Genomic DNA, 11396 nt, shown 5'->3' on the forward strand with positions numbered 1-11396 from the left:
GAGCACAGACAGCGAGGATAAGGAATCCCAGCTCTTCCTTTACTTGTATGAATGTCACGATACTGGTGGTGGTTATCAAGGCAGGAATGAGCTCAAATAAACTACTAATCCAGCTGGAAGAGCTGCTGGGCCATCGTACCAAATGCTAGCTCTATTTCAAGAGAAAGTTTCTATTACTTATTAACATCAGCAATTGTGTGCTCGTGGTCAAGTGGCAGCCTGCCTACCGCTTCCAACGGGAAAGAACAAAAGTAAGCATTGAACTTCTAGAAGCAACAGTAAAAGCCATTAGCTTACATATTCCCTGGCTGAAAAAAAAATAGAAAACATGCCTACCCCCCACTTTAAAGAAAACATGGGCAAGCTCTCCGATTGTAACCCGGCGTGGGCACAGAACGCTGCTGCTGACCTTTGCACTAGGAGCAGAAGGTGCTGCTTGGCTCACCTCGAAACCTGCAGTGACTTTATTCCTCCCTTCGGCAGGTACAACACGTGCTGTGACCGACACACAGCAAGGTTCGTGGCTCTCCAAGTGCTTGAGAGCTGACAGAGAGGGAGCCAGCCCTCGGCACACACCGAGCGGGCACACCAGAAGGGGCCTTGGCTGCAGGATTTACCTTTATCCTCTGCCCACCGAAAGGAAAATAAACGGGACCTTGCAGGAACTGCAACAAGCACCCTCCCAAACCCATCATGGAGCAGCTTTGGGGCTGGTTATCACTTCTACAGATGTCAAATATCACAGGCAGAGATGCTAGAGAGCCAGAGCCCCGGCCAAGAGATGTAGCTGCAGGTAAGGGCTGGCACCAGCACCCAGCAAGCTTCAGCCCCACGGCACCCACACGGTGCCCGAGGTTTTGTTCCGAAGGGTTCCCAACAGCACCAGATTTGGTTTCGGTAAGCCCAGACTGCAGCACAGGCTGCACAAAATGCATCTCAGTCTTGGGCAGCTTTTCAAATGGGAAAATCGATGCAGTAAGTGCACCTGAATGCCTCAGGCTCTCAGGGAACTTCTCCCTGGGGCCCAGCGCCTGCGTGGTGAAGATGCCGACACTGGAGAAGGACCAGGAAAAGGGAAGAAAAAGGAAGAAAAAGGAAAGCCCTTTATTTATGTAACTGCCTTTGACCTCTGGTCATCCCCAGCCTGTTTTTTTTCTAACGTTTACTAACTCAGCACCCTGTGCAAAGTCAGAATTAACAGATCTGAATTTAGGAATCCAGGAACAATTCCTAAATCTGGATTTATTCACCGCAACCGAGGTGGCCTTGCTTAGATGCTGAAAAACACGCTCCACTTCGGACTGATTTTTGCTGCAACAGCACACGAAGCCTTATTTCAAGCTGCAGTGATTGAATCGTGGTGTCTTTAAAGAAAGAAGGCTTGTTTGTTTGGTTGTTTTTTTTTACAGGTAGAAATCCACGGTGTGCAAACATCCCCCCTCAATGCCCGTTTTCATTTTCCTTATCTCCAACCGGTCACGTGCCCAATGACACTATCCCCTAAATATAGCTCATCCCGCCAGCGCTTCCAATCCCACCGCTCTCTGCAGGACCACAACACACCTCCCTTCCCTGCTACCCCCTGGGCATCACCCCGACACCTCGCTGTGATGATTTTAGGGTGGCAAAGCCACCAGCACCCCAGCACCCCCCAGCTCCTGGTGCCCCCCATGCAGCAGCCCCCCGGGCGAGGGCAGCGCCGGCCTTCTGCTGTGCTCAGCGCTACGCCCATGGCTCGCCGGCCCCTTTGTGCTGCCTCGCAGTGCCCCCCTCTCCCTCTTTTGTCTCCGTGCCGCCAGGCAGCCTGCTGGAAGCCCCCCGGCCAGCCTCACCCCGGGCACTGCGCCCATCCCAGCCTCCCTCGTGCCCCACGGGAGGTCATGGCATGGCGGTGGGTTCACCAACGGTGCCCAAGGCTCACATGGACGAGGGCACATCCCATGGCACGCCGTCAGCTTGCCGGGCCACCCATCTGGCTGCTGGCTACCACCCTAACAGAGGCCATGGTGCTGCCGTCCTCTGGTGCCGCCGTCCTCAACGCGGAGGCCACGTCGCCAGCAGCGCTCCGTGAGCTCAGTGCCACCGAGATCTGCCCCAGGACGAGGCCTCCGGTGGGGAAGGCTGAACCCCAAGGCTTCGAGGCCCTGGGGTGGCGGAGGACGAGCCGCCCTGAACCTCCAGGAGGCCGCAGGCCAACCTTGGCCGCTTGGATGGCGGCAGGCGGCCTCCGCCGACCCCTCGGGGTGGTGGCGGGGGGATAACCACGGCAAACCCGCAGCCTCGGGGGGAAGGACGGAGGCTGTGGGGCGAGGACCTCCGAGGGGTTTGGGGGGTGGGTGGTGGGGGGCACGAGGCCGGTCGGTGCGGCCCCGCCGCCGGTTACCTTGGTCTCCTTGACGTGCTGCTTGATGCCCTCCGGGTACCACTGCACCCGCACGTAGCCCCGGCGCAGCGGGGAGGCCCGGCCTTCCTCCGTGCCTCCCCCCCCGGGGCCGCCCGATTCGGAGCCCCCGGAGCTGGCGGCTCCTCCGCCGCCTCCGCCGCCGCCTCCACCTCCTCCTCCTCCGCCGCCCCGGCCTCCTCCGCCTCCTCCTCCTCCTCCCCCAGCCGCCGCCTCCTCCTCCTCCGAGTCCGAATCCTCGCCGTGGATCAGGCGCACCAGGCCGAAACGCACCGAGCCCCGGTACCGGCCCGACACCAGGTCGTGCGAGAACAGCAGGCGCTGCGAACCGCCCGGCGGAGGAGCCGCGGGGACCGAAGCGACCGGGACCGGGACCCCCGGGGACGCTGCGGGGAGCGGGGCCGGCGGGCTCGGGCCCCCCGGGGCGGGCGGTGCGGGCGGCTCCGCCATGGCGCGGGGCAGAGCGGGAGAAACGCGCGGCCGGCGGCGGCGGCGGCGGCGGCGGCTGCTGGGGGAGGGGGGGGGAGGGGAGGGAAGGGGCGGGCCGGGGCGGGGCGCGCGCGCGGGGAACGGCGGGGGGCGGGGCTTAGGGCGCGCCGGCGCGCCCCGCCCTTTCCCCGCCACCGCCGCTCGGACGCCCCGCGGATGACGTCACGGCAAGGCTTCTGGCCACGCCCCCTTCTCCTGGCCACGCCCATCGCGGGGAGGGAGGGGGGAGGAGGGGGAGGAGGGCTGGGGTCCTGCTATGGGGTTGGGGGGGCAATAAGGGGATATTGGTGCTGGAAAGGGGGGTCAGGGGCTGGGACGGGCTGCCCAGGGGGTGCTGGAGGCTCCGTGCCCCGGGGGTGTGCAGGGAGAGGCTGGGTGGGGTGCTGGGGACAGGGGTTAGCGGTGATGTTGGTGGTAGGGGGGTGGTTGGACCTGGGGATCCCAGAGGGCTGCTCCAACCCTAATGGTTCTGGGGTGCTCTGAGGAGGAGGAGGAGGAGGAGGAGGAGGAGGAGGCCTGGCCAAGGAAACCCTGGGCTCAATACAGGAGAGGTGGAGGCTGAGGTGGCCTCCACTCCTGGGGCAGGCGGATGGGGCTTGCTTTGCAAACAGCCCGGGCACTGCGATGCGGATGAAGATGCCCAAGTTGGGCCATGAAGCGACACCAGCCCCTGGCAGGCACAGCCCAGGCTGCAGCTTCTCCCCCAGCCTCCCACAGGAGGCCCAGGTCCGCAGGAGAGGCCCCCGAGAGAGATCAGGGAAAGAAAAATCCTGCCACAGGAATTTGGGAGAGACTGCCCAGAACATAAAGAGGTTGCAGAGGATAAGGGCCTGTCCCACAGAGCCCACTCCACGCGATACCCGTGGGGCTGATACCCTCTCTGGGCAGCGAGGTGCTCTCCAGTTCGCAGCAAGCCTCCTTATGGCTCCTACAAGTCCTCATTAGGGCGTGCAAATGAGCTGCAGACTCGGCTTCATTGACTCGGATGTATTTTCCCTCCTCTATCCACAGGGGGGTTTGCAATCAATGGTTCTTGAGAGGGTCTCGCTGCCGGGTGTCGTGGTGATGTGGCTCCCCGCTGGGGCATTTCTCAGCACCGACCCCAGCGCCAGGGAGCGGGACAGAGCTCAAAGGGAACACCGGGTGAAGAAACAGCAGCACAGCCTTGGGGAGAGGCAGGTTAAATAGCTCTCAGTGCAACGTGGGTGCACAGCTGGTTCCACGGATGTGTTTTGGGGACTACAGACCTCCATCCACATCCAAGACAGGGCTGCGACCTCTGCAAAGTGAGTGAGTTTTGGGGTACGAAGGCAGGGCTGGGGATTTCACCCTCTGCACGGCCCCAACACCACCGTGCTGCTGGGGGGAGCACGGCACAGCTCCCAGCCTCCTTCCCTCTGTGCCTGGCCCTCTAGGAACAGGATCAGACCTTTGGGAAGCGAGAAGGTGCCCTCTGAATCAGCTCCGTGGAAGGTTTCAAAGCCCAGCCGTGTCCAGCTGCGGTGGTGATGCTTCTCATCATCTCCCTAAAGCACATCACAACAGCCGCTAATAAAATATAGATACGGGTAATGGGCACAGACTCGTGTGTGGATGGGAACTGTCCCTCCTCAGAGCAATTACGTGCTGGAGAAGAGCAGTGGGGTTTCAGGGAGCCACAAATAGCCACGCAAACAATCACATTACACAACCAGGTGGGCTCGCGGCGGGGGGATTTTAATGGGGACGAGCCAGGGCTGGTTGCTCGTTAGCAGGAGTCGAGCCGGGTGTGCTTCAGCACTTGGGTCTCAGCTGGGGCTCTGATGAGCTTTCCTGGGGAAGTGGCACCGAAGGACTCATCTCTTTCGTGGAATCCCACAATATCCAGAGGAAGGAACCATGAGGATCATCGGGTCCATCTCCTGGCTCCACACAGGACCACCCGAACACCACGCCGTGTGTCTGAGCGTGTTGTCAAAATGCCTTCCTTTGGACACTCCCTAATAGTTTCTGTCCTTCTGGCATCGGGGTGCCCCAAACCTCGCACAGTGCTCCAGGAGGACTCGAGCCTTGGCAGGACACAGCCCCCAGCACCGCCACAGCACCCCAGTGCTTCAGGCCCCCCACAGCCCCCCCGCTGCCCGCAGCAGCACCCCCAGTGCCCGCTGAGGGGCCCCAGCTGGTCAGACTGCCTTGTAACCAAACCAAACCAAACCAAAATAAATAAAAAGAAACATTTTGGGGTATTTTTGGGGGCGTTTAGGGAAGGACTGGACGCGGTGCTTAGGGATGTGGTGCTTAGGGACACGGTTCAGTGGGTGACAGTGGCGGCAGGGGGATGGGTTGCACCAGATGATCCCGCAGGCCTTTCCCAACCCTAAGGATTCCGGGATTTTAGGATTTTACAGCCGGGACCTTTGAGGCCCCCCCAGCCCGTTTCAGCCCCTCGGGGCCCGGCCGGGCTGAGGCGAGCGGGGCTCTGCTGCCACCGCGCGGCCGCGGCCGGGGCCCGGCCCCGGGGCTGGCTCCGGGAGAGGCTTCCCTGGGGGGGTTTGTGAGGCAAATCCCGGCCCTCAGGGCACCAGGGGGGTCTCTGGGCAGCTGTCACCGCCTTTCGGTGTTTTTTTGTCTCATTTTCTGCACCCCCGAGGCAGCCCGGAGAGGTGCTGCGGGGCTGAGCGAGGGGAACGCAAAATGGCTCCTGGCCTCCCTCAGGGACGGGCTGGGGGGGACCGCGGGCTCAGCCACGCCAAGGGACAGATTTAGGAAAATAAAGCAGGAAGAAATTGTGTACTGGGAGGGCGGTGAGGTGCTGAACAGGCTGCCCAGAGGAGCTGTGGGTGCCCCATCCCTGGAGGTGCCGTGGTGAGCCCAGCAAACCTCCTGAGGCTGGGTGGGCTTTCCCTTGGAGAGGGGCCCTTAGGGGTGAGCGGGGCAGTGCCCCATATCCCCGTGTCTCTTATGGCCACCCTGCCCTGTCCTCCTTGCTTGTGCTGCCCTGCTCAGGCACCTCTGGCCCTCCCCACCCCTGCTAAAAACAGCCTCCAAACGGCTTCACCTACTCCTGTACATCTTTATGCAAGCACAGTCCTCCTCCCCTCCCTCTTCTCATCCTCTTTGCTGACACCAAACCCTTCTAAATCCTGTGGCGGGGCTGGTCCAGGCCCAGCCTTGCTGTGGGATGCAGGGTTTGGCTTCCCCATAGTGGCAGCCGGATCCCATCCAGCCCAACGGGGCCGCCCTGGCGCCCACCCGCAGCATGCCGAGCCAAGGGCAGGAGATCGAGGCAGGGTGACCCCATAACAGCACCCAGCTGCCGCGTCCCAAAGGCAGAGCTGGACCTAAAATGCCTGGAGGTCTGCGATGGGAGGGAAGGAGCTGCTGGAGCCCTGAACTCGGTCCTCCTTCATCACGGGGATTGTGTTACGGGTGTCCGTGACCTACTTACAAACTACTGCAGCCCAGCAGAGAGAAGGAAACGAGGCTAATCACTGCCAAGTGCCTGTGCTCGAGGGAGGGGATAAGAAAGGTCCCGGCTGGGTCTCCCACCCCTGCTTTAGGCTGAAGTTGCCCTGGCCAAGCAGCCTTGGGTGAGACCTCCCCCTCTTGGTCCAAAATATCCCATGTAGAGGAGTAGCAAGGAGATATCCCAGCCCTGCACAGGCACGTGTTGCTCAGGTGCAGGTCAGAGCCGGAGCTCAAAGCCTGCTTCCCCTCACTATCAGAGAGATCCCAAATCCTTTGTCACACAGCATCCCTTCCCTAGCTTCTTGTGCCTGCAGAGGGAAGCGCTCTGCACCTTCACCAGAGAGGAATCGACTGCACTGATGAGCCAAAAGGAACACGCCAGAGGAAATCCACATATGTGCACATTTGCAGATTACCATTTCAAGGCAGAACCAGCCCTTTGAGGGTCTATTTAGAGCCCGGGGACATGGCCACTGTCCAGAGCAGCCCTAGAGCAGCCCCGCATTGCTATTTTGAAGGCAAATCAGCTCACAACGTGAGCTGCGGTGAATACCCTGCTCCAGTGGAGCGGGTGGAGGCACCCCGGCTCTGCAGCACCTGCTGGAGATTTTGGAACTGCTCTTGACAAGGCGAGAAGGGAGCACCGCGGGGTAAAAGCAGCAGGCAGGCAGCCTGGCAAGTGCCGGGAATACTGAGCGAGCCCCAAGAGCTCCATCCTGCCGCAGAGCCGCAGCGATGCCGAGTGCTCGCACGCTGCTGCCTGGGGCAGCTGGTGGGAGGGCAGGGGATGAGTGGGAATAAAACAAGAGCCTGTGGCTGAGCCTACAGTGGGGCTGAGCCCTGCTGCTGGCTGTCGTGCCACTTGTGTGCAAGGCAGGAGGAAAACACGGCCCTTTTTGGGTACGCCAGGGGAAGGTGCAAAGCGGGGAATTGAGCAGCAGCTGGCTTGGTCACAGAGGCTGAATAATTACAGGAATTTGGGATGACGCCATGCAGGGGAGGACCCTGATGTCACCTTCACTCCCTGCGACCGCAAAGCAGCCCCTCGAGGCCAAGAGATGACGAATGCTGCAGCTACCCCAAGCAGCTTAATCCCCGGAGCACTGGGATGACCCACTGCTATTTGCAGCACAGACCAGGGGGCTGAGGAGCCCTGGAGCTGCATTCGTGTCCCTTCCCTGCCAAGCCCTGGCAGAGAGGGGCCGAGCAGAGCCCCAGCTGCCTGTCCCTGTCCCTCAGTGCCCCGAGAGGGCTGCTGCAGAGGCAGCAGCAGCGCTGGGCTCTTTGAAGGAGCTGAGAGCTCTGCTAAGTACCTAAATCTCAGTGTGCTGCCGTGGTTATCCCTTATCGATGTTTTTGACCCCCTGCAGCTGTAGGGGCAGGGAGGGATGGAGCAGGCTGACCCTCCTGCCGTGGTGGGCAGAAAGCAGCACCCTGCCCGACGCTTCCAGCCACAGCCCAGCCCCTGTGCCACTCGGCTGATTCCTCGGAGTTGCTCTGAAATGCCGTTTCTGAACAGCAGGAACACGCTGGGGCATCTTTCTGTTTCAATTCCATGAAAAAAAAGATCTAAAATAGGGAGGGAAGAGCTGAGCCCTGGGTCACTCTGCCCATGGCTACAACACACAGCAGCTCCTGAGCTGCCCTGGCAGGGCTGGGGGCTGTGGGGCCAGCTCCTCCTGGCCCCTTTCCACGTGCTCCTTGGAGCCGCAGCTGGTTCCTGGTGACAACGATGATGCCGACATTTCTTTAAATTACTATTTTTGCTGATCTTACCAGCCATTTCTTTTCCAGGAGGTTACGCTTGGGATAATCCCCGTTTTTATTACACTTGAACCGATGGGAACAAATGTCACGGGTTTCACCTCTCCTGTTCCTTGTGCAACGATTCCCAGCGAGCTCAGACGGCGGGGCAGAGGTACTCAGTCATCGGGGGAAGCTGCGTGGGGCAGAAGCCCTACATCTGGCCCCGATCCTATAAACAACCACATGTGCAGAGCCAGCAGTGCCTGTCGTCAGAACCAGGCTGTGCCATACAAGCCCTGACCACACTTGTTGCTCTGCAAGGGACAGCCCGCAGCGTGCAGGGGGACAGAATTTATGGCTGAACCCCGAGAGCTGGCACCACAATTATTAAATACGTGCTCAGATACATCCTCTTGAAGCACAGCAGTGCTCTGCAGGGCTGCCTTCGGACAGGTCTGGGTCACTCTCTTTTTCATTTCTCTCTTTCCCTCTGCTCTCCCTGCCTGCTGGCTCGCCCTGAGCACAGCGCAGAGCAATCAGCTAAATGCTTTATCCCTCTGCAGGCCAGGGGAGGAGATAAAACCACACCAACAAACCCACACCAACAGCCCGATGGGATCCTTTTGCTGGCCGGTCACCTTAAAGCCTCTCACATCTCCCTGTCTTTCATCGGGGTCGTAAACTCCTTAGAATTTCATCACGTGCCCCATAAATAACAAATATATAAAGCGGGGGCTCCGTGCGTGGCAGCAGACGAGGAGGACGAGCCCCTGCAGCCTGATTTCTCCCCTCCCGTGGCTGCGAGGTGGCTCTGCCGGACCAGGCTGGCAGAGGAACGTCGCCAGGTCCCCATCCCACGGCTGGTAAGCCCGGTAAGCCCAGTAAGCCCATGTTTCTGTGGTGTGCCCGTGGTGCTGACAGCCTCGGGGCCAGCTGGCAGCCTGCAGGCACTGCCGCGAGCCAGCCCCGGTGGCTCAGGATTTGGGGAAGTGTCCCGGAGGGAAGGGAGCTGGTACACCCAGCTCGGCTTGCCTGCACAAGGCTTTGGAGGAGGTGAGAGCACGGCTCTCCTCGCAGCCTGGGTTCCCTCCCTGCACCGACAGCACCTGCTATTAAAGCTGGGTGTAGCAACTCTTCCACCCAAACCCTCCACGTTCGGGGCGGGGGAAGGAGTTTCAGCTCTTTTGCAAAGAACATTTGGCTCCAAAATTGGGTGAATGAGTCCTCGCTGCTTCCAAACCATTCAAAAAGTGAAGCTCCAGCTCCAGGCAGATATTCCTAAGAGAAGAAGATGCCACCAGGGGGCTGCTGCAGATTTACCTGTTTTTCCTTTGGTTTGGTTTGGTTTTTACACGCGAGCACCTCTGCAGACCGTGCGGATGCTTTGGTCTCTGTAGCGCACAAACACAAAGAGGGGGGAATTTTACAGAGAGAGCGCTTCGTGTGCTGCTACACCCCCTATGCACGGGGCTCAGCTCAGGAAGGCCTGGAAAGGAGTTTCTGGGGCCAGGGAGAGAGGATTTTCCTCCTGGTTCTCACTTACTCCGTGGCCGGGGACCTTCACCTCTGCAGGTTGGATGCTGCCCACCTGTAGGTGCCCCCCAGAGACCCCACAAAACCCCAGGCTGGGGTTGCAGCTTTCTTGGTGAGCGAATTCCCCGCGTGCCAAAGACCTTTGCATCTGCAGGGAGCTGAGAAGCCAAGCAAAAAAGAAAAAAAAAAGTTCATTTCCAGGAAAGAAACACAAACACAACAGCCCTCCAGCTATTGGATTTGGGCTGCCAGGAATGAAGCGCCGGAGGGGAAAAAAAAATACGAGAGCCAGGCAAAGAGCAGCCTTCTCCCCGCATCACCGACTTCTGCTCCAGGCTGTTGCTGTTGGGGTCCTGGAGAAGCTTCCAAAAATACCTGGAGAAGCCTGGTTCCCCTTCCCCATCCGTTTCTAACACAAATTGAGCTCACAAAAGAGATCTCAACCCCCCCAGTTCTATGGGTAAGTATGTCCAGAGAGGTTTCCCAGCGTTTGCAGGTCTTCACAGCCCCCGTTCCTGCCACGCACGGCACAGCCCCGTGTGCCTTGGATCCAGCAGCGGGGGTGCGGGGCCCCCTCCTCGCCTCCTGCAGATCTGCCGGGCTGGGCGAGCCCTGATCCAATTAGCAGGATGAGGAGAGCCAGAGGAGTCGATGATAAGCCCTGCAACCCTATAAAAAAAAAAAAGCGCCTGCCTCCAGCTCAGCCGCTGCTTTTCCCTTCTTGCAGGCGTCACGAAGCTCTCCCTTCCAGCACCATTTTCAGTTTGGCACCCCTTGGTGATGAGACCTGGCGCTGGGGATGCTGAATGTTTCCCCTGCCAAAGAAAACTCCTCTTCCTGAGGGAGCCAGTCCCTTAGGTGACACAACCCCTGCGAAACCAGCAAAATTCCCCGAAACCAAACCCCAGCGACACCCCACCTCGCCTCCTCCTGCCTAAACCAGGCACCTCCAGCACCCTCAGCTCTTCCAGATGGAAAATCCCCAGCTCGCTCCCCTCCTGCCCCGCGCGCCACTTGGGCTGGTAATGCTTTTGTTTCTGTAAATCCTATTAGCTGGAGGCAAGCCTATAATTAGCAGGGAAAGCCGGCACCTCTCGAGCGCACTCAGAAATGACCTGGGCTCCGCGCTGCCTTTGGTGCAAACGGCTCCAATGTTGGTCAGCTCGGGGGCTCCTCGCACTGCCCGCGGGCCACGCGTGCTCACTTTTGCTCAGGTTGTGGTCCTGCCTGGATTTATTCACCCGGTTTGATCATGCACAAAACATGGGGCAGGTTTAACCATGCAGGATCCGACCCAAGCGAGGGGATGTGGCTGGGGCACAGCTGGGGAGGGTGCAAGGGAGCCTTGGGGACGGCTGGGAGATGGGGAAAAAGCAGAGAGGGGATGAGTATCAGCACCCGGCACCTTCACCCAGCGGGGAGGGTGGGCTTGGACTCGCCTTGGGGATGGTTCTCACCTGCAGAGCCTCTTGGCCACGCACTCAGCAGGTTGCAGCCACCTTTGGGCACCCCAACGTCACCGTAACATCCCCAGGAATGGCATCGCCCTGCCCCTGAGCAAACCCTGCCTGTGGTGTGCAGGACCCAACCCCACGTCCCTTCAGCAAGGGGTGAGGGGACCCTGCCCAGCCTTTGTGGCTGAAGGTGCTGTGGGCACCAGAGCAGCTGTGAACCCACTTATTGTGCCCCGACACATCTCAGCCACGTTTTCCAGCACGGCCACAACCCAACAGCGGCTAAACCACATCACTGAGCGAGCCGGGAAGGGGAATAAAACCCC

General features: G+C 59.9%; 1 protein-coding gene across 1 annotated transcript in view; it reads right to left on the minus strand.

The window, feature by feature from the left end:
- The window catches only part of UBE2O (ubiquitin conjugating enzyme E2 O), a 57355-nt gene extending 54430 nt beyond the window's left edge, over window positions 1–2925 (minus strand). Inside the window, exon 1 of the mRNA XM_068655439.1 lies at window positions 2384–2925. Within this exon, the coding sequence (XP_068511540.1) occupies window positions 2384–2851 (468 nt within the window). The 5' untranslated portion in view covers window positions 2852–2925. The remainder of the gene's footprint in view (window positions 1–2383) is intronic.
- Between the last annotated feature and the right edge of the window lie 8471 nt (window positions 2926–11396).

Source organism: Anas acuta, chromosome 18, assembly GCF_963932015.1.
Source record: "Anas acuta chromosome 18, bAnaAcu1.1, whole genome shotgun sequence".
Taxonomy (NCBI): domain Eukaryota; kingdom Metazoa; phylum Chordata; class Aves; order Anseriformes; family Anatidae; genus Anas; species Anas acuta.